Source organism: Lepus europaeus, chromosome 5 (assembly GCF_033115175.1).
Source record: "Lepus europaeus isolate LE1 chromosome 5, mLepTim1.pri, whole genome shotgun sequence".
Taxonomy (NCBI): domain Eukaryota; kingdom Metazoa; phylum Chordata; class Mammalia; order Lagomorpha; family Leporidae; genus Lepus; species Lepus europaeus.
The window spans coordinates 137,354,144-137,378,081 of NC_084831.1; the positions used below are offsets into that span (position 1 = coordinate 137,354,144).

The 23,938-nt window shown below is 40.1% G+C and overlaps 2 protein-coding genes across 3 annotated transcripts in view; both read right to left on the minus strand.

The window, feature by feature from the left end:
* Positions 1–23,938, minus strand: part of VAMP4 (vesicle associated membrane protein 4) — a 41,791-nt gene that overhangs the window by 12,065 nt on the left and 5,788 nt on the right. For both annotated transcript variants that reach the window (XM_062192781.1, XM_062192782.1), the window contains exons 3-4: positions 18,037–18,083; positions 7,920–7,970 (exon numbers count right to left, since the gene is read on the minus strand). In XM_062192781.1, the coding sequence (XP_062048765.1) occupies positions 7,920–7,970; positions 18,037–18,083 (98 nt within the window). The remainder of the gene's footprint in view (positions 1–7,919; positions 7,971–18,036; positions 18,084–23,938) is intronic.
* On the minus strand, positions 5,164–5,373 carry LOC133761115 (BBSome-interacting protein 1-like). The gene has a single exon (XM_062193779.1). The coding sequence runs from the start codon at positions 5,371–5,373 to the stop codon at positions 5,164–5,166; it is 210 nt and encodes a 69-aa protein (XP_062049763.1).

Sequence of the window (23,938 nt, forward strand, 5' to 3'; positions counted from 1 at the left end):
GCACCTGGGAAATACAGCAGTTGATGGCCCAAGTATTGGGCTCCTGCCACCCACATGCAAGACCAGGACAGAATTCCTGGCTCATAGCTTCTGTCTTGCCCAGCCTTTGCAGTTGCTGCCAATGGGGAGTGAACCAATGAGTGGAAGAGCGCTCACGTTCTCTCACTCTCTCTCTCTGCCTTTCAAATAAATGAGTATTTTTTTTTTTAAAAAAGGAGACAATAATTCTACCCCTCATGGAATTTACATTCAAATGCTCAAGGAATGAGCATTAAACTTACAGCTATGAAACAGCCTGCTTTATCCCATCATTCTATTTTCTGCCTCTCCCCTCTAGAACATAAGCTTGACCAATGCAAGCTTCTTGCGTATTTTGTTCTCTTTTGTAAACCCAGTACCTACAACAGTGCTTGAAGCATTCAATAAATAATTTATGAACAACTGAACAATTTGGTACCAATCCCACAGAGCATGCCTAGATATTTGAGAAAGATACAAAGCGGTGAGTGTCAGTTCTCCATTTAACCATAAAATGTAAATAGAGCTTTTATTCATCAAGGTCCAATATTGAGATTTCCAGATAGGTTGTTATTTTTCATCATATACAATTGATGATAATAGCTTAAAGTAAGGGAGGACATCTGAAGGGAGAGATCCAGCTTCATCAGTACGTATATGACTTTAAAAGTCATTTTGCAAGCCTCCTCTAACCTCATATTTTCTCATCTTTAAAACAGCGATGATAGGTTTGGCACTGTGGTGTAGCGGTAAAGCCACCACCTACTATGCCAGCATCCCATATGGGTGCTGGTTGGATTCCCAGATGCTCTACTTCTGATCCAGCTCCTTGCTGATGCACCTGGGAAAGCAGCAAAGGATGGCCATATGGGGAGTGAACCAGCAGATGGAACACCTCTCTTTCTGTCTCTCCTTTTTTCTCTGTAACTCTGCCTTTCAAATAAATACAATAAATATTTTTAAAAGAAAAAAGCAGAGATGATAATCTCTATCTCATATGTGAGAATTAAATGTGATAATATTTTTCAAACACTTAGCATGGTGCCTAACGCTTAGCAGGTACTTGATAAATACTAAAATACTAGTATTTGTGAATTAAAGAAAGAAAATTCTCTATCACACACATTTATCCCTTATTTTATACAAAAAAAAATTTTTTTTTCACAGTTAACATCCCCATCTTGTGGCCTTTCAAGGTACTGCTGATAAAAGCAGCAATTTAAAGTTAGGTTGCACTTCTGCAACTACCCATATAGATTGCAGTTACCTCAGGAAACGTTTCCTGTTGGCCTTACAAGAGTTAAGCTGGTTAGACCAAGGCTATAGTCAGGAGATTCCCTAACCTGATAGACAATGTCTACAAGTCACCAAAGCGGCATTTAAAATGCTATTATTTAATTTAAAAGTAAACATGACAAAGAGAATCATAAATTTTATACAGGCATGTGAATATTTAAAAATCTCCCCCCAAAAAATCTCCTAAAAGGTGATGTTGGATTTCTTTGTAGAATTAACCTGTTATCATAATTAGTAATTAGTGGTCAATCAAATCTTAAAAAGCACCAATGTTGGGCCAGTGCCGTGGCTCAATAGGCTAATCCTCCGCCTAGCAGCGCTGGCACACAGGGTTCTAGTCCCGGTCGGGGCACCAGATTCTGTCCCGGTTGCCCCTCTTCCAGGCCAGCTCTCTGCTGTAGCCCGGGAGTGCAGTGGAGGATGGCCCAAGTGCTTGGGCCCTGCACCCCACAGGAGACCAGGAGAAGCACCTGGCTCCCGCCTCCAGATCAGCGCGGCGCGCTGGCCGCAGCGGCCATTGGAGGGTGAACCAACGGCAAAGGAAGACCTTTCTCTCTGTCTCTCTCTCACTGTCCACTCTGCCTGTCAAAAAAAAAAAAAAAAAAAAAAAAAAGCACCAATGTTACTCATCAATGTTACACACATTAGTTAATGAAAATGACAATTTTGGGTACTAAACTGATGCTAGGATTTGTCCTTGGGTGAGTTGTACAACAAGTTGTGCTCTCCATGGGGCCAGCGCTGTGGCGCAGTAGGTTAACGCCCTGGCCTGAAGCGCCGGCATCCCATATGGGTGCAGGATCGAGTCCCAGCCGCTCTACTTCCAATCCAGCTCTCTGATGTGGCCTGGGAAAGCAATAGAAGATAGCTCAAGTCCTTGGATCTCTGCACCCACATGGGAGACCCAGAAGAAGCTCCTGGCTCCTGGCTTTGGATTGGCGCAGCTCTGGCCATTGCAGCCAATTGGGGAGTGAAACATCAGATGAAAGACCGCTCTCTGCCTCTCCTCTCTCTGTGTAACTCTGATTTTCAAATAAATAAATAAATCTTTTAAAAAAAAGTTGTGCTCTCCTATCTTAGGCACACTATTGAGTCGTGCCTTGTTAAATAAACATTTATGAGGCTGGACCATCAAGGTTTAATTTGTATGTTTGTTGACTGATCTTTTCTTTTTGAGAGTATTTATTTTAGGTCTTTTAAACAACTTTTTAATTTCAAACAACACATTTTAAATCATGTAAGGAAGCACATTTTAATTTGGTGAATTTAAGCTGTACTCTTAGAAAACTTTTATTAAAAAAATAATCCTTGTAAACTTTTAAATTGAAAGTACAATAGCAGGCCGGCGCCATGGCTTAACAGGCTAATCCTCCATCTTGTGGCGCCGGCACACCGGGTTCTAGTCCTGGTTGGGGCGCCGGATTCTATCCCGGTTGCCTCTCTTCCAGGCCAGCTCTCTGCTATGGCCCGGGAAGGCAGTGAAGGATGGCCCAAGTCCTTGGGCCCTGCACCCGCATGGGAGACCAGGAGAAGCACCTGGCTCCTGGCTTCGGATCAGCAAGACTCGCCGGCCGCAGTGGCCATTGGAGGGTGAACCAACGGCAAAAAGGAAGACCTTTCTCTCTGTCTCTCTCTCTCACTATCCACTCTGCCTGTCAAAAAAAAAAAAAAAAAACTTAAAGAAAAAAGAAAAAAGAAAGTACAATAGTAAATCTTTTAAGATTACATTGAGGTGTGGCTGGTGCTGTGGCACAGCAGGTTAAAACCCTGGCCTGAAGCGCCGGCATCCCATATGGGCTCCGGTTCTAGTCCCAGCTCCGCCTCTTCCAATCCAGCTCTCTGCTATGGCCTGGGAAAGCAGTACAAGATGGCCCACATCCTTGGGCCCCTGCACCTAAGTGGGAGATCTGAAAGAAGCTCCTGGCTTCGGATCAAGGCAGCTCTGGCCATTGCGGCCATCTTGGGAGTGAACCAGTAGGTGGAAGACCTCTCTCTCTGTCTCTACCTCTCTCTGTAACTCTGTCTTTCAAAATAAAATGAATCTTTTTTTTTAAAAAAAAAAAAAAGATTACACTAAGGAAAATGCATACATGCTTGACTATCTTGTTTACTGATCTGATCAAAACTTAATGAAAAGTTTCTATAAAATACATAATAGTTTTGATCATTCTTATATTATCAAAATGATTAGTGGTATAAAAAACATTATTCTTGGGGGCCAACGCCGTGGCTCACATAGTTAATCCTCCACCTGCAGCACCAACATCCTATATGGGTGCCGGGTTCTAGTCCCAGTTGCTCCTCTTCCAGGCCAGCTCTCTGCTGTGGCCAGGGAGGGCAGTGGAGAATGGCCCAAGTGCTTGGGTCCCTGCACCTATGTGGGAGACCAGGAAGAAGAACCTGGCTCCTGGCTTCGGATTGGCGCAGCGCCAGCCATAGCGGCCATTTGGGGACTGAACCAACGGAAGGAAGACCTTTCTCTCTGTCTCACTCACTGTCTATAGCTCTACCTGTCAAATAAAAAAATAAAATAAAATAAAAAAACATTATTCTCCAGAGACTCAAAGCTTTACATTCACTCAGTGTCTGAGAAAATACTACCTCCATCAATAACAGTTTTCTAAAGAACCAATGCAGTTCTGACTTCAGTAGAGCTTAATTATTTGGCAAGATCTAAAGGTCTGTGCTAATTAAACTGCCTATTGACTACAACAAACCAAACAAGAGTTACATTAATAATTTACAGAGATATTCTTAAGAATATACCTATTAGAGGTTGAGGTACAGTCTACTAGAATTAAAACTCCAAATTTTGGCCGGCACCGTGGCTTAACAGGCTGATCTTCCGCCTTGCGGTGCCAGCACACCGGGTTCTAGTCCCGGTTGGGGTGCCGGATTCTGTCCCGGTTGCTCCTCTTCCAGGCCAGCTCTCTGCTATGGCCCGGGAAGGCAGTGGAGGATGGCCCGGGTGCTTGGGCCCTGCACCCACATGGGAGACCAGGAGAAGCACCTGGCTCCTGGCTTCGGATCAGCGCAATGCACCGGCTGCAGCGGCCATTGGAGGGTGAACCAACAGCAAAAGGGAGGACCTTTCTCTCTGTCTCTCTCTCTCTCTCTCACTGTCCACTCTGCCTGTCAAAAAAAAAAAAAAAAAAAAAACCTCCAAATTTAATGTTCTTTCAAAACCACTTTATTTTAGGCTTATATAGATATTTACAATAACCATTTTCAGATTTTAATTATGTTTGATACCTGAGTAATAAAAGTAGTTATGTAATTTTTAAGTCCTTAAAATTAGTACAGTTAAGAGCTTTAGTTGATTACAGAATAGGTAAGGGTTTCTTAAAAGTCAAATTTGTTGAAGAAATAGTTTTGTCATTATTAGTCATTATTACTGTTCACTACTGGTCAGGCAACATGGTATAAACATGATGCAGCACACAAAATTGGTTAAAAAACTCAAATTACTCTCAAGTAAATTTTACTGCAATGTGGGTAATGTAAAAGCCTGAGATTATCCTCTGTATAAAAAAGTTGCATGTAATCACTTACGCTAAGAATGGTACCTTATAAAACTGATAGCCAACAGGAATGGTGAATTATGATTTGCAATGTTAAAAACATAATTTAAGTAAAAAAAAAAACATAAAATTTGCTTCAGCATTAAGTGTTCAATACAAATCAGTGTTTAAATTCACCAATACAGGTCTTCTCAATCTTGGGTATCTTTGTATTTCTAAGAATATCAGTTTTATTAACAAATATTTCAGCATACAGATCCATTTTATTTTCTAGTTACTATTAAATAGTAGGTAAGCTAGGGTGGGTATTCCCTAAAGTGGTATGTTATTAGTGTGTTATTTGCCATTGTTTCTCTGCCATTTCTTGTTGGCAAACTGTATCCTGTGCTGTTTGCTGCATTTTCTCGAGTTTTTCCAGAGTCAAAGATTTTAAGGGCAAAAGTTTGGGTTTACACAGCACCACTGTGGTTACATCTTCCACTGACAACTGCCCTTGTTTGGGAAGAACTTTCCAGAACATTAACTTCACTTCTGCCATACTTGAATGGTTGGATACAGGTTTTTCCTGAAAGTTCCAGTCTTTCTGATTGGATATTACCAAGATGACCAAGCGTTCTCACCTCAAGCCTTCAGAAGGATCTGACTTGGCAACTTGGGTCCAGAACAGGCATCTCCTGGGGTGCAGGCAGCTTTCCCACCCTTCTGCCATGACCCTATTTGGAAGTGCCAAATGCAACTTCCAGGCAAAGAGGCATTTTTGGAACCCTAAACTTATCCACTTAGGTAAGTGGCCAGACATCTCAACAAACAAAGGGCCAGGAAGCTGGATCTGCAGTCCTAAGTATAAATTAACATGCCCAACACAGAATCGCTGGTCACTTGTGGTGCCTCTTAGGGCCTACTTACAGATGCATCCCTTCCCAGACAGCTCAGCTGTTGCCCAGCAACTGATTATCTTGGTTTATTTTTATTTTTTATTTATTTTATTTTTTAAAAAGATTTATTTATTCATTTGAAAGGCAGAGTTGCAGAGAGGCAGAAGGAGAGAGAGAGAGAGAGAAAGGGAGAAAGAGAGGGAGAGGTCTTCCATCTGCTGGTTCACTCCCCAGATGGCCACAATGGCTGGAGCTGTGCCGATCTGAAGCTAGGAGCCAGGACATTCTTTTGGGTCTCCCATGTGGGTGAAGCACTTGAGCATCTTCTACTGCTTTCCCAGGCCAAAGCAGAAAGCTGGATACAAAGTGGAGCAGCAGGGACTCGAACTGGCGCCCATATGGGATGTCGGCACTACAGGCAGTGGCTTTACCCGCTATGCCAAAGTGCCGGCCCCTGAGTGACCATCTTCTAACTAAATCTGCCCTGCCTTCAATTCTAGACTAAGAACTATCATATTGGGGATGATGTTTGGTGTATCAGTTAAGCTGTTTCTTAGGACATCTGAATTCAGAGTGCCTGGGGTGGAGTTCTGGATTCAGACCCAATTCCAGTTTCCTGCTAATGTGCACTCTGGGAGGCAGTAGGTGGTAGCCCAAGTATTTGGGCCCCTGCTAGCTATGTGCGAGACCAGGATGGAGTTTCTGGATCCTGGCTTTAGCCTGGGCCAGACCTGGCTGTTGTGGCCATTTGGGGACTGAAACAACAGTTGGAAGATCTCTCTTTTTCTCCGTCTCTCTGTCTCTGTTTCTGTCTCTCCCTCCCTGTCACATTGCTTTTCAAATAAGTAAATCTTAAAAAACAACAACAAAAAAAAGTCACTCTGATTGGCTTAACCATTAGCATTTGGTGCTCATCTAAGTATCCATGTATTCCATTAGGCTTGAACCACAGCTCATCTGTCTTAGCAGTACGCCTTGTCCACCAGGAAGACGAGAGAATGAGTGGCTCACCTTCCTATTTCCTTTAGGAGACTTTCTTATCACCTTCATTGAAGGCTCACGAGTCTTGAGCAGAAAACACACCTAACAAGTGCCTGAACTCCTGATCCACAGTAACTGTGAGATGATAAGTGTGTGTTGTTTGAGCTCATTAGTTCATAGTAACATGTTATATAGCAACAGAGCACTAAAACCCCTCTCCCTGAACTCCAATCAAATCGTCTGTTAACTGAGATTAGCCTAAGTGTGGACACACTGTTTTATAGCAGCAGCTGCCTGACTAAAGCCCAAGTATCTCAGCAGCAACCAGACAACTCCACAGTACCCTTCTCCCCCAGGAACAGGGTAGTGACAGTGACCCTTCCGAGGGCTCTGAGCCTGTCCTGTTCACCTGCCATAGTCTTCACACCTTGGTCAGTTTCAGGGCCTTTCCTCAGTGATTCACTGCTCAGTCAATTCCTGTCTTTTCCTGTCAGAACCTCTATCTCTCCAACATTAGACACATTCAGTACAGCATATTACCCATTATCATCATCAAATAACATATAGGAAAAAGGTTTTAAACTGAAGATTAATTAGCCATAAAACTTAGATCCATGCATGAATTAGGATCAGTAATAAATATGAAAATATAAGTAGTAAATACAAAAAAATTCTGGAAATCAAAAATATGCCTTATATCAAAACATTAAAATGTATTATCTTTTCTTTTCATTCTTAAAATGGGAATCAAGCTATAGATTAAAACCAAAATAGACCTTATGCTAAATAGGTTTGAAATAAGTTCATCAAATTAAGAAAAGAACAGCAATCCTACATTTCCTCAGGTAGCTTCAGATGTAGCTTTGAAAAAACAAAAAGAAGTAGGTTTCTATAATCCAGTATAGTTAGTCTACCTTTGGTATCAAAATTTTTTTTAGTATAGGACAAGACAGAAGATATTTTAGACGTTGTGAGTCATAAAATCTCTATCAACTCTGTCACAGATGTTGTAACAGATGTTGTCACATCGCAACTTTTACACTCTGTCTTTATAGGTTGAAAGTAGCAATAGATACATGAAAACAAATATACATGGCTATGTTCTAATAAAATTTCTTTACAAGAAGAGGCTGTAGCCAGACTTGGCCCACAGGCTATGGTTTGCCAACCTCTGGTCCACAGAGAAATATGATAATCATTTAAACAAATGAATGTCTTAGGAACTTACTGCTTAATTTTATCATTTCTAGGTCCAAATCTTGGTCCAGATGGTCCCCTTCTGAAAACAAAATAGCAAGTACATATTAGTAATGATAGCATTAAAAACAAACAAATAACAGAAAACACCTGTCCACATGTGTAATCAAGCTGACTTCTAAACATGGACCAGTCATTTAGCAAAAGCAACCACATTTCACTGGTATCGGTAGAACTGAATGTGTAAGCACGTCTTTACTTCACTAGTGCTTATTGGCTACAACTAACTCTGTTCCTCAGAATGTTAAAACTTTCAGAGAAACAGAATTTACATAATCCACAGTTATACAGTTTGTTCTAATCATTAAACTCTGAAACACTGTAACAACTAAATGGCAAATTAATATTAATACCTTTATGATTGACCATAGAACTAAAAGTTCCATTCACCTTGAATTTAGGTTATGATGAAATGCTGACTAATTGAAATGGATGAAGAGGAAATTCATTCAAAATACTAAAACAATTTTAAGTGTGTTTATTTTGGTTACTTATCTTAAATTTTCCAGCATAGCAAAGAGGAAATGCAACAAGAGTCTAAGGAAATAATAACATTTCTCAAATTATTATCTCCTTATATCACCTTAACCAATCCATTTTAACATTCTCAAAACAGAAACTTTTGTATTTTTAAAAAGATTTATTTATTTATTTGAAAGGCAGAGTTAGAGAGGAGAAACAGAGAAAAAGGGGTTTTTCTATCCACTTGTTCATTCTCCAAAGAGCTGCAATGGATGGGGCTGGGTCAGGCTGAAGCCAGAAGCCAGGAACTCTATCCTAGTGGGTGGTGAAGGCCAAGTACTTGGGCCATTCTATGCTGCTTCCTCAAGTGATTAGCAGGGAACTGCATTAGAAGCAGAGCAGCTGGAACTTGAACTGGCACTATGGGACATGCCTCAGACGATGGCTTAACCCGCTGAACCATAACACCAGCCCCAAATTTTGACATTTTAAGTAATTATCTTTCTTCTGAAGATACAAAATAAGGTATAAACCACAAAACTCAAAAGAAATTAAGTTATTAAAATTTCTTAGACATATGGCAATTTCTAAAGGAATTATTGATAAGAAAAACATTTTTGGAGAAAGAAATAACAAACTGCCTACTGAAACTTATCAAGCATAACTTATAAATATGTCATCTTGCCTTAACTCTTCTAAGCTTTTCCCTTAAAGTCTTTAAGGTTCCAAACAAGCCTTGGAGTATTGTACCCAGTATTCCATTATAAAATAGTTGAACACTGAATTTCATAAAAAAATTAACATTATGAACCAGAGGCCATTCCTAAAAACAAGGCAATAATTTAAAATAACTAGTTAATAGAAAAGCAATGAGAAGCACTTATTAAATGAAACTACCAAGATAAATAAATATCTGAAAATTATTAGATTAAAACTTTCTTAACTATAGTTTTTTTTAAAAGCAGACACATTTGTTCCAATATTAAATAACTAAAGACTTTAAACTAGTTATAGGAAAATAGCTGATTCTTTGAAATTTAACAACTGATAACATTCTAGCCAGATCAGGAAAAAAGGAAAGACACAAATTATTAATGGTGGGAGAGGAAGAAAGGGGCACATCTCCATAGACAAAGGTACCATAGTTATGGAAGACTTATTAAGGGAAGCTAAGTGAAGGGTTAAAAGGAATTCAACATTATGTATGCCACCCTTTCGTAAGTCTAAAATTATTTTTAAAGATTTAAATCCTACAATGAAAATCTACAGTTAAATAGCACATTCTACCAAACATTTTAATGAAGAAATAATACCAATTCTATAAAAACTCTTCTAACAAAATGAAGAATACACATTTCCCAACTTATTATTATGGGCCCAGTACTAATCTGTAATGAAAATCAAAGACATAAGAAGAAAAAATATAACTATCAAACAACCAACACCTCTCATGAACAAAGATGCAAAAATTCTTACTAAAATCTCAGCAAATTGATTCCAGCAAGGTGGTTTTTTTTTTTTTTTTTTTTTTTTTGACAGGCAGAGTGGACAGTCAGAGAGAGAGACAGAGAGAAAGGTCTTCCTTTGCCGTTGGTTCACCCCCGAATGGCTGCCGCGGCCGGCGCACCACACTGATCCGAAGGCAGGAGCCGGGTGCTTCTCCTGGTCTCCCATGGGGTGCAGGGCCCAAGCACTTGGGCCATCCTCCACTGCATTCCTGGGCCATAGCAGAGAGCTGGCCTGGAAGAGGGGCAACCGGGACAGAATCCAGTGCCCCGACTGGGATTAGAACCCGGTGTGCCGGTTTTGAAAGATTAATGACTAAGTAGGATTTATCTCAAGAACACAGAATTGCTCTAAAATTTCAAAATCAATCAATATAATTCACTACATGACGCCCCCCCCCCAAAAAAAACTGATCTTTTCAAAAGATGCAGAATAAACACTTGCCAAAACCCGAAGTCAATTAATGATAAAAACTCCAAGCAAATAGGAGTTTACTTTCTTTGCCTGAGAAAAGGCATGTACAAAAAACTTACCATGAAAATCAAACTTAGTGATGAAAGAATAAATGTTTTCCCCTAGGGGAGATTAGAAACAAAGCAAGAATAATTTCTCTCTCCACTTCTGTTCAATATTGTACTGGAGGTTCCAGTCAGAGCATTAAAGTAAGAGAAAAAAATAAGAATAATACATAAGGAAAAATATTAAAGTGTCTTTATATGCAGATGATATAATATTTATGTGGAAAATTCAATGGTATCTAAAAAACTACTACTAAAACGAGTAAGTTTAGAAAGCTTGCAAGATACAAGGTTAATTTATAAAAATCAGTTGTATCTCTATATACCATCAACCAATAAGAAATTAAGATTTTTTTAAATGCTACTTTTAGTAGCATAAGAAAGTATGAAATGCTTAAGCTTAAGAATAAATTTGACAAAAAGTATGTAAGATCTGTACACTGAAAACTATTATATATTGCTAAAAAAAATAAACACCTAAATACATAAAAAGGTATCTCATGTTCACTGCTCAGAAAACCTAACAGTTAAGATGTTAATTCTCTACAAATTTATCTATAGATTCAATGCAATCTCAACCAAAACTCCAGAAAACTTTTTTTTTTGTAGAAACTGACAAGATGATTTCAAAATTTATATGAAAATTCTTAGAACCTCCAATAGCCAATGATTTTGAAAAGCAAGTGCAAAGTTGAAGCACATACATGGGGTTGGCACTGTGGCATAGCGGGTAAAGCTACCGCCTTCAGTGCGACATCTCATATGGGTGCCAGCTCGAGTCCCAGCTGCTCTACTTCCAATCCAGCTCTCTGCTATGGCCTGGGGAAGCAGTACAAGATGGTCCAAGTCCTTGGGCCCCTGTACCCGTGTGGGAGACCTATAAGAAACTCCTGGCTCCTGGCTTCGGATTGGCACAGCTACAGCTGTTGCGGCCAATTGGGGAGTGAACCAGAGGTTGGAAGATCTCTCTTTCTCTCTCTGCCTCGCCTTCTTTCTCTGGGTAACTCTGACTTTCAAATAAATAAATAAATCTTAAAGACATACACTATACTACCTTGTGACTTATTGTAAGCTCATAGTAATCAAGATGGAGTAGTAGTGATGTAAAAGATCCACAGAGATCAATGGAAGTGAATAGAATCCAGAAACAGAGTGATAAGATGGTCATCGTTATTACTATGTTTGCTTTTTTTTACTGTGGTAAATACATGTAACAGAAAACTTATGATTTTAACCACTGGTAAGTGTAGGTAGAGATCTGGGGCATTATATACATTCACATCATTCTGCAACCATCACCACCACCCTCCTCCAGAAAATTTTCATCTTCCCAAACTTAAACTCTGTAGGTATTAAATATTAACTCCTTATTAATCTATCGTATAGTCCCCAGCAACCACCATTCCACTTTTTGTCTCTGTAAATTTGACTCTCCAGGTATCTCGCATAAGTGGAAGCAGGCAATGCTTTCCCTTTTGTGTTTGGCTTCTTTGACTTAGCACAATGCCTTCAAGATCTATCCATGCTGCAGGATGTGTCAGATTTCCTTCTTTTTAAAGGCTGAACAACATTCCATTAATGTATATTACACATTCTGTTTTATCTATTCATCTGCTGATGGACACTTGGGTTTGTTTCTACCTTTTGCTGATTATGAACATTTTTTTTTCAAATTAACATTTTTTTATTAAACTTTTATTTAATGAATATAAATTTCCAAAGTACAGCTTATGGGTTACAATGGCTTCCCCTCCCAAAACTTCCCTCCCACCCACAACCCTCCCCTTTCCCGCTCCCTCTCCCCTTCCAATCACATCATGATTCATTTTCAATTCTCTTTATATACAGAAGATCAGTTTAGTAGGTGGCATGTACCAATGCCATCTCACTAGTCCAAGTGATCAATTTCAGTTCACAATTGATGGCTCTGATAGGTCTAAGAGTCAAAGGGATCACACAAACAAGACAAGTGTCTGCTAATACTAACTGATAGAATCAAAAAGGGAGAGAAAGATCCAACATGGGAAGTGGGATACACAGCAGACTCATAGAATGGCAGACATCCTAAACAACACTCTGGCCTCAGAATCAGCCCTTAAGGCATTCAGATCTGGCTGAAGAGCCCATGAGAGTATTGTAGGCATGGAAAGCCAAGATACCATGGAAAAGAAAAAAAAAAAAAGAAGACCTAAATGAAAGATCTCTGTGAGTGAGATCCCAGTGGAAAGAACGGGGCCATCAAAGAAGGAGGTACCTTTCTCTGAAGGGAGGAGAGAACTTCCACTTTGACTATGACCCTATCAGAATAAGATCAAAGTCAGCGAACTCTAAAGGCTTCCATAGCCCTGGCAACTCATGACTAGAGCCTAGGGAGATTACTGACGCCATGAACAGGAGTGTCAAATTGTTAAGTCAGCAACAGAAGTCGCTGTGTACTTACATCCCATGTGGGATCTGTCCTTAATGTGTTGTCTAATGTGCAGTGATTATGAACATTCTTACTATGAACATGAGTGTCAATTTTTAAAAATTTTATTTCAAGAAATTAATTTGGTTTGTCCCTTTTTTAACCACACAAATAGGACCACTGTGTGTGGAAGTACCTGTTTGGTTTTCACACTCTGTGTAAGATGAATAGCATTATTTGGGAGTGAACCAACTTCAGTGGCACATTGTTGGTCTGAACAGTTAATGTTTCTCAAAAATATAGCTCATATTCAGGTAATCATATATATTAACCCAAAACATCTAGCCTTCTTTTCAAATTACTTTCTCTTCTTTTAAATTTTTATTTATTTTTATATATGTGACATTCCTGGTTCACTCCTTAAGTGCCTGCAACAGCTGGGCTTGGGTCAGTCCAAAGCCAGGAGCCAAGAACTCAATCCAGGTCCCCTACATGGGAGGCAGGAACCAAACCACTTGAGCCATCACCTCCTGCCTGCCAGGGTACACATTAGCAGGAAGTGAGAATCTGGAGTAGAGTCCAACCAGAACCCTGGCACTCTATTATGGGATGGGGGTGTCACAAGCCACATCTTAATTGCTATGCCAAATGGTTGCTCCTGACTTCCTGTGACAGGTAGTGACTGCCCTAGTCTAAGGCCTCTCACTATAAGTGGCAATGTAGGCAGTTAGCTTTCTGACTCTATTGAAATCTTGTCACTTATAGAAAATTATCTCCCCAAATGATACTATTTCCTATTACTGGACTTGTTTTCTTTCTTAAAAATGTTTATGTGTTCATTTTTACTTGTTTGGAGGGCAGAGTGAAACAGAGAGAGAGAAGGAAACAGACAGCAAGAGATATTCTATCCCCTAGTTCATTCCTTAAATGCCTGCCATAGTCAGGGCTGGACCATGCCAAAGCCAGCCTATTCAGGTCTCCCACATGGCTGGCAGGGACTCAAGTACTCAAGCCATCATCTGCTGCCCCCCAAGCACACATTACCAGGAAGCTGGATTGGAAGCAGAGGCAATATTCAATTCCAGGCACTCCATTATGGGATGCAGACATCCCAAGAAGCAGTTTAACAGTCTGTGCCACAATGCCCACCTCTTGGATTTGCTTCCTAACCTATAAGCTCTTCTTGCTGTTTCATGGGTTTCAATTAATTCTTTAATTTTTAATTTTTTAATGATTTGAGAGGCAGAGAAAGAGAGAGAGAGCATGCTCTCATTCACTGGTTCAGTCCCCAGATGCTTGTACTATGTGGAGCGGGGCTCAGGCCAGTGCCAGGAGCTCAATTCAGGTCTCCCACAAGGTGGCAGAAACCCAATTTTTTTCATCACTGCTATCTGCAGGGTTTGCATTAGCAGGAAGCTAGAGGCCGAAGCTGGAGCCATGTAGAGAACCCATGCACTCTGATATGAGAAAAGTAGTCTTAACCAGCATTTTAATTACTAGGTTAAATGCCTGCCCTTCAATTAATTTTTATAAAATGCTTTTCAATTAAAAAAAAAAACATGGGGGGCAGGGTGGCATTGTAGTGCAGTAGGTAAAGTTGCCACTTAAGACGCCAGCACTTCATATGGGCATTGGGTCAAGTCCTGGCCTCTCCACTTCCAATCCAGTTCCCTGCTACTGGCCTAAAAAAAAGCAGCAGCAGATGGCCCAGGTACTTGGGTCCCTGTTACCCATGTGAGAGACCTGGATAAAAGTCCTGGCTCCAGGCTTTGGCCTGGATCAGCCTGGCATTGCAGCCATTTGGAAACAGCGGATTTTCTCTCTCTCTCTCTCTCCCTCTCTCTACAACTCTTTTAAATGGTCATTTTTCCCTTCAACTATTATTTATAGCCACTGTCTATATTCCCAATAAACTAGGGTCTTTTTGCTTTTTACTTGTTAAACTTCTGATTCAAAGAAGTATTAAGCCTTTCTATGGTAATGTAAATTTAAAATATTATCTCAAAACTAAAAAAAAAAAGAAAAGAAAAGGAGCAGGAAGGAAGGTAGGAGGGAGACTGGGTGGGGAAGGGAAGGGGAGGAAGGGAATATCATTATGTTCTTTTTTTTAATTATTCTATTTTGTTTAAGGAATACAACTTCATGCATTTAATATATATAGAGATTTGGGAACATGAGTATTCTTCCCCCCTACTTCCCTCCCACCCATAATCCTGCCCTTCTTTCTCTACCCTCTTCCTTTCCCATTCTAAGAAGTGTACCTCTGGGGCCACGGCTTAGCACAGTAGGCCCCGGCATCCCATATGGTGCCAGTTTGTGTCCTGGCTGTTCCTCTTCTGATCCAGCTCTCTGCTATGGCCTGGGATAGCAGTGGAAAATGGCCCAAGTGTTTGGGCCCCTGAACCCACGTGGGAGACCCCAAAGAAGCTCCTGGCTTCAGAATGGCCCAGCTCCAGCCATTGTAGCCATTTGGGGAGTGAATCAGCAGATGGAAGTTCTTTCTCTCTGTAACTCTGCCTCTCAAATAAATAAATAATAAAATATTAAAAAAAAAAAGAAAGAATGCTTTCCTTAAAAAAAAAAGTGTATCTACAAATCACATTGAATCTGTTAAAAACTAATTAACGGAAGTTATGGGGGGGGAGCCATTGTAATCCATAAACTGTACTTTGGAAAATTATATTTACTAAATAAAAGTGTTTATAATAAAAAAATACATTGATACATTAAAAAATTTTAAATTTTAAAAAAGAAACCTCTAGGAAAATCAAAACAAAAACAATAACATGGGGCAAGTGTTGTGGCACAGTGGGTTAAGCTGTCATTTGTGATGCTGGCATCCCATATCAAGGTGCTGGTGAGTCCCTACATCTCTGCTTCTCATCCAGCTTCCTGCTGATGCATCCTTGGAGGCAGCAGATGATGGCTCAAGTACTGAGGGCGCTGCCTTCCACAAAGCTCTAGCCCTGGCTGTCATGGACATGTGGGAAATGAATGAACAGATGAAGGTATCTTTCTTTCTCTTTCTCTCCCTGCCGTTTAAGTAGGAAAAAATAAGTTTAAAAACAAAAATCAACCTCTCCCAAATATGGAACATTTAAGAAAGCAAACATATCCTTTCAGACAACCAATCCCCAGAGAAAATTCCTACAACAATATTGTCTTTCCCAGCTTTACAATTATATATCTAGACCTTTATGAGAGACATAATTGCAAGCCATAACTGCAAAGAATTGATCAAGTGAATTAATTTTTGACAAGGTGACAAAGTGACTTAATAGAAAAAGGAGAATCTTTTCATCAAATGGTAAAGAAAAAATTGGCTGACCCAATGCAACAAACAAGAACAAAAATACTTCAACTTTATCTCACCCATATACAAGAACTTTACTTAAAAAGTGGCATAAGTAATAAATAGGCCTAAAATATTTTGAAATCCAATAATAACAGCCATTTTCCACAAAGATTCTGAAGTACCCTCATAGGTGAAACTCTTACTAGTTTGTAAGAGGTTTTTAAGTATTATACAAAAAGCAAAAAGAAATCAATAAATTGATTTCATCAAAATAAAAACTTTAATTTTCAAAAGATACAATTATAAAATGAAAAGGTTGTTACAGGGGCCGGCACTGTGGCATAACAGGTAAAGCCAAGGCCTGCAGTGCCACCATTCCATATGGGCACCGGTTCTGGTCCCGGCTGCTCCACTTCTGATCCAGCTCTCTGCTATGGCTTGGGAAAGCAGTAGAAGATGGCCCAAGCCCTCAGGCCCCTGCACCCACGTGGGAGACCCAGAAGAAATTCCTGGTTCCTGGCTTCGGATCAGCACCGCTCTGTCTGTTGTGGCCAACTGGGGGGTGAACCAGTGGATAATGGACCTCTCTCTCTCTGTCTGTCTGCGTAACTCTGACTTTCAAATAAATAAATATTTAAAAAAAAGAAAAGGTTGTTATGGATTTGGTTAAAGGCTATGTAGCTATTTTCAAATCACATTATCTGACAAGTAACATATTTTTAAACATATTAAAAAAAACTCTTACAACTCAATAAGAAAGCAAATTTTAAAATGTGCAAAACACATACTAACACCAAAAAAAGGTATGAGGGTGGAAAATAATCACACTAAAAACACATTCAACATCATGAGAGGAATGCAAATTAAAACCACAATAACATCACTAGAGACACCCAGTAGAAGGGCCAAAATGAGACTGACCATATGTAGTCTTGGTGAAGATTTGGAACGCTGGAAGTCTCAGAATACTGGGGAGAATACAAAATCATACAGCCACTTTGGAAAACAGTTGTCAATTTACACCAGTCTCCACTCCTAGGTATTTATTCAAAAGAAATAAAAGTATCTAACCATAAAAAAACCTGCATACAATGTTTATAGAAGCTTTCTCTGTGACAGCCTAAAACTAGAAAAAGCTAAAATTTCCACATAAAAGTGAATGAGTAAATCAGTTTTACTACACTTATAGGATGGAATACTCAGATATTTTTAAAAACCAACTATTGAGGGCCAGTGTTGTGATTCATCAGGTTAAGCTACCCTCATTGATGCTGGCATGGCATATGAGTGCTGGTTCAAGTCTCAACTGCTCCATTTTTTCCAGCTTCCTGCTAAAGGGCCTAGGAAAGCAGCAGAAGATGGTCTGAGTCTTTGGGCCCCTGCCACCCATGTGGGGAACCCAAATGCAGTTCCAGGCTCCTGGCTTCGGCTTTGCAAAGCCCTAGCCTTTGTGTCCATTTGGGGAGTGAACCAGTAGATGGAAGATCTCTCTGCTTCCCTCTTTCAAGGTAACTCTGCCTTACAAATAAATAAATAAATTGTTAAAACAACAACAAAAAAACCAACTATTTATATATGAATGACTCTCAAAATAGTCATGCTGAATGAATGAAGGCAGTATAATAAGTATACTGAATTATTTCATTTACATACAATTCTAGACATACAAACCACAGTGAAAGAAAGCAGATCAGTGGCTGCCTATGGACTCAGAGAGTGACAGATTATCAAGAGGTATGTGGAAAATTTTGGTGTGAGAGCTGATTCATTATTTGATTTTGGTGATGATCTCCACAAGTATATAGAAAATATGTATGCCAAAATTCATGTTGTACACTTTAAAATACACATTTTATTACATGTCAATTACACCTCAATAGAGTTGTTTTTAAAAACTTACAGAAAAAAGTCCTCTTCTTCATCTGAATCATCTTCCAAAAGATTTCTCTGTTATAAAAAAGAAAAAGACTTGAGTGTTCAAATTTAGAGGACTTATAAAATGCCAAAACGAAGCAATGAAACAAGTTCTATAGTGATGAACTTTCTCAACTCCCAAGCTTCCAGATATGCTTCAGTGGGAACAAAAAGATCTAGAACATTTGTGTCCTGTAACTGAGCCAAGGTCATGGAAGCTGGGCTGGGTGTAAGGGATTATAGTCGATCAGGAAGGAGCAAGTCTCTTCTTCCTCTGTGTCTCAATCTCCATCTACTGGCAGAACTTAATAGGGAGCCACATGGTAAAAATATTTTGTGGAGTCCAACTGCAACATCAGAAAGAAGAGTTCAGAAGGGTAGGCTTAGAGCTGAAAGACAAAGGCTTAATAATTTACAGGTCAGTCCATAAAGAGCCTTCTATACAAATTGGAAGTTCCAAACAAAAGCAACTTTATATTTTTACCTTATAAGATGTAACAATCTCCCCTTCCCGAAAACCAACATAGTTTCATCTCAACCTCTCTCCAAGAGGAAAAGAAATAATTTTCCCAAAGGATACTAAATAAGATCAGACACATACCTATTAAGACACAAACAGTGTATCACAGGTGGAATAATGACCCCCCTACAAATATCCAGGTCTAATCACTGACTCATGGATGTGTTACCTTGCATGGTAAAAAAGCACTTCACATGTGACTCAGGATCTTGAGAGGGGAAGATCATTATGGGTTATTCACACAGGTTCAACATAACCACAGTGTTCTCTCTGGAGGGAGGTAGGAGGCAGGGAAGAGAGACTTGATGTTGCACTGTTGGCTTTGAAGACAGAGGAAAGAGCACTAGCAAAGAAAGGCAGGTTGGGGATAGAGAAAGGCAAGTTGGGGCTGGCGCTGTGGTGCAGCAGGTTAATGCCCTGGCCTGAAGCGCCTATATCCCAAATGGTGCCATTTGAGACTCGGCTGCTCCACTTCCGATCCAGCTCTCTGCTATGGCCTAGGAAAGCAGTAGAATATGGCCCAAGTCCTTGGGCCCCTGCACCCACGTGGGAGACCTGGAAGAAGCTCCTGGCTCCTGGCTTCAGATGGGCACAGCTCTTGCCGTTGCAGCCAATTGGGGACTAAACCATTGGATGGAAGACCTCTCTCTCTCTCTCTCTCTCTCTCTCTCTCTCTCTCTCTCTGCCTCTCCTCTCTCTGTGGAACTCTTTCAAGTAAATAAATAAAATCTAGAAAGAAAAAAAGAAAGAAAGAAAGAAAGGCTGGCTGGCTCTAGGAATAAGAAAACAGAAAGAAGCAGCTTTCTCCCAAGGGCCTCCACAAGGAATACAGCCCTGTGGATCTCTTCATTTAAGCCTTAAAAGCTCATTTTGGACTCATTTTCACCTGAACTATATATAGGGTAATAGATGTGCATTGTTGTGGGTTTTTTTTTTAAGATTTATTTTATTTATTTGAAAGACAGAGGTACAGAGAGAGGTAGAGACAGAGACAGAGACAGAGAGAGGTCTTCCATCTGCAGGTTCACTCCCCAGATGGCCGTAACGACTGGAGCTGCGCTGATCCAATGCCAGGAGCCAGGTGCTTCCTCCTGGTCTCCCGTGTGGGTGCAGGGCCCAAGCACCTGGGCCATCCTCCACTGCCCTCCCAGGCCACAGCAGAGAGCTGACTGGAAGAGGAGCAACCAGGACAGAATCCAGTGCCCCGACCGGGACTAGAACCCGGGGTGCTGGCGCTGCAGGTGGAGGATTAGCCTAGTGAGCCGCAGCACAGGACGTGAAGCTCATTATATTTATTTGTAGTATTTAATATATAACATGAAGAGTAAAAAAGTGAAAGAAAGATGTTTTCGTAGTCATTTAACAAATATTTTTGAGCATCTGTAGGCTGAACACTGTTCTAAGTACCAAGCATCGACTGAATAAAACAAAGTCTGAACTCTCACAGAACAATGCGATTGCGACACATGCTATGCAGAGAAGTAAAACAGGGATGGGACAGTAAGACTCAGGGTGACCACAAAGATTAGATGCCATGGAAAATCACTCTGAAGAAGTGAAATGTGAGCTGAGATCCAAACGATAACCAAGACTCAGTCAGAGATCATGGAGGAGAACATTCATTGCCAGCAGAGGGATCAACTAGCATAGAAAAGTGCAAATACACTGGTGATCACTAATAACTTACATTAGCAATAACAAATGCAAATGGTCTGAGAATCCCTTCCTAAAAACAAAAACTATATACGCTATGGTTCAAAAAATTCCAGCCAATATCTGCTTGCAAGAAATTCTCCTAACACAGATGTCAAATCATTGAGGGAGGGGCAGGAAATGATGTGGAAACAATACATCAGCAAATTTTTTTTTTTTGACAGGCAGAGTTAAGACAGTGAGAGAGAAAGAGAGAGAGAAAGGTCTTCCTTCTGTTGGTTCACCCCCAAATGGCCACTATAGCCAGCGTGCTGCGCCGATCTGAAGCCAGGAGCTGGGTGCTTCCTCCTGGTCTCCCATGCGGGTACAGGGCCCAAGCACCTGGGCCATCCTCCACTGCCCTCCCGGGCCACAGCAGAGAGCTGGACTGGAAGAGGAGCAACTGGGACAGAACCGGCACCCCAACCAGGACTAGAACCCAGTGTGCTGGCACTGCAGGTAGAGGATTAGCCTAGTGAGCCACGGTGCTGGCCTCATCAGCAAATTTTAACAAAAAGAATGGCCGGCGCCGTGGCTCAACAGGCTAATCCTCCGCCTTGCGGCGCCGGCACACCGGGTTCTAGTCCCGGTCGGGGCACCGATCCTGTCCCGGTTGCCCCTCTTCCAGGCCAGCTCTCTGCTGTGGCCAGGGAGTGCAGTGGAGGATAGCCCAAGTGTTTGGGCTCTGCACCCCATGGGAGACCAGGATAAGCACCTGGCTCCTGCCATCGGATCAGCGCGGTGCGCCGGCCGCAGCGCGCTACCGCGGCGGCCATTGGAGGGTGAACCAACGGCAAAAGGAAGACCTTTCTCTCTGTCTCTCTCTCTCACTGTCCACTCTGCCTGTCAAAAAAAAAAAAAAAAAAAAAAAGGCAAAAAGAATGTTAGCGGTAACAACATACAGGGGAATTTTAGGAAAAAGCATTAAATAATCAAAGTTCTCAAATTAGAAAGTCTCACAATGATAAAAAATGTAATCCACCAAAGTTTAACAGTAATAAATGTTTATATACCTAATATTATTGCTTCAAAGCATATAAACAAAAGTTGCTTAAATGAAAAAAAGGAGTACATTCAAAATCATAGGGAAGATTTAATATATTCTGCAAAGATATAGAAACCACAGACAAAAATTTCTAGAACTTTGAATTCGAATAGCAAATTTTATTTTCAAGTATACAAAACACAAATAATCAGTCATAAAGGAAATTCAATTAAGTTGCAAAAAAAAAACCAAAATCACTTAGGTTACATTCTCTGACCATAACGCTAAGTTAAAACAAATAACAAAAGGAAGTTTTAAGACAATCTCTTAAGTAACTCTTAGGCTAAAATGTACATGGAAGCTGAACAGATGATTCAGAAACAAGACACTGGGATCACTACAGATCAAAATCTGTAGGGTATGCCCATAGCTGTACTTAAAGGAAAATATGGCTTTAGGTACATTTATTTATTAAATAAGAAGCTGAAGATATCTAAGTATTAAGTCTTTACAATGGCTAGGTTATTCTTAAACAATACACAACCTCAAAAGTCCTACAGAAAAAGTTCTAGGGGGCACCAACTGTGAGGCCAGCATTCCATATGAGCTCATACTGGAGTCCTAGCTGCTCCACTTCCAATCCAGCTCCCTGGTAATGTGTCTGGGAAAGCAGCAAAGGAGAGCCTAAGTACATGGGTCCCTGCATCCATGTGTGAGATCCTGATGGAGTTCCAGGCTCCTGGCTTAGGCCTGGTCCAGGAGATGGAAGATCTCTCTCTCTAATTCTGATTTTCTTTTCTTTTTTTTTTTTTTAAGATTTATTTATTTATTTTAGAGTCAAAATTAAACAGAGTGAGAAGGAAAGGCAGAGAGAGAGGTCTTCCATCTGCTGGTTCACTCCCCAATTGGCTGCAATGGCTGGAGCTGCGCCAATCTGAAGCCAGGAGCCAGGAGCCAGGAGCCAGGAGCCAGGAGCTTCTTCTGGGTCTCCCACGAGGATGCAGAGGCCTAAGGACTTGGGCCATCTTCTACTGCTTTCCCAGGCCATAGCAGAGAGCTGGATCGGAAGTGGAGCAGCCGGGTCTGGAACCGGCGGCCATATGGGATGCCGGTGCTTCAGACCAGGGCATTAACCGGCTGTGCCTCAGTGCCGGCCCCTCTAATTTTTCTTTTTAAATAAATAAATAAATCTTTTAAAAAAATTTAAGAGGAAAAGAAGTTTCAGGGATTTGATTACATAAAAATTAACAAGTTGAAGAACATAAGATATCAAAATCAAGGTTAAAACGCAAAAAACAGCCTGAGGGGAGCAGAGTCTGTAACATATGTAGGAGACAAAAGGTCTGATACCTGGACTAAATAAAGACCTTTGAAAAACTGTAACAAAAAGAGACATTACAAAAAAAACAGTCAAATGATAGGAAGATAATTCCCAGTAAAAGAAATAGATAGTGACCACATGAAAGGATACTCAAAATCAGTAATATTCAGGGAAATGTACTCATTCATTCATTCAATAAATACCTCTTGAGTGATAGTATAACTGATAAGTAAAAGACATTCATTACACTTATAAAATAATTTATTTGTTTTGGAAGATGACAATAAACATAAGGTGTATTTATTATAGTTGTACTCTTGAGAAACATACATGAAAACCAATGCCTATTCACATTTTGACTGAACAAACATGGATTGTAAGGATACAAAGTCAAAAGAAATACAATGTCAACAGTGAGATGGTACTTCATACCTAGTAGGAAGGTAACAGCAAATATTGTTGAGGTTGTAGAAACATTGGAACCCTGCTGTACACTGCTGGTGGGAAGGTAAAAATTGTGCAGCCACACTAGAAAACAGTTTGGTAGATCTTCAAAAGACTGGGTCCAGACTTACTATTAATACCTAGTAATTCCACTTCTAGGTTTACACCCAAGAGAAATTAAATATGCATTCAAACAAAAAAACTTATGCTAATATTCATAGGAGCAGTATTCATAATAGTCAAAACATGGAAAAAAATCCGCAAATCCATCAACTGATGAATGGCTCAATAAAACCTGTTATACTCATACAATTAAATACTATTCTGTGATAAAAAGAAATAAATTATTGATACATACAACACTGATGAATAGTAAAAACATCATGCTAAGTTAAAGAAGCTGGTCATAAAAGGGCGACATAGCAGAGGATTCCATTTATATATAATGCCCCAAATATATAAATCTATAGAGTTGTGGTTGCCTAGGGTGGAGGGGATGAGGGGAATGGTAGATGACTGCTAATAGGTACAGAATTTCTCTCAGGGACAATGAAAAGGTCCTAAAGTTGACTGCAGTGATGGTCGCACATCATTGTGAATATACTAAAGCCCACTAAATCGTATACTTTAAACAGATGAATTGTATGGTATGAAAATTACATCACAATAAGGCTGTTATAAAAAATATAATAGGAAAGAGGAATAAAACTTTTTAAAAGTTTTTAAAAATAATTTACAGATTATTAGAACCAACCATGCAGTTTTATTCAGTTCTGATATCCAACATCTAATTTTTACCATAAATTGTAATCAACTCACAATATAAAGAGAATAAAAGTCTCAGTATCAGCAGTGGAACTGCCTGAGTCTGTATACTTTATATTTTGAAGTTTATCCATAACTCTTATTTCACCAAAAAGCTAACG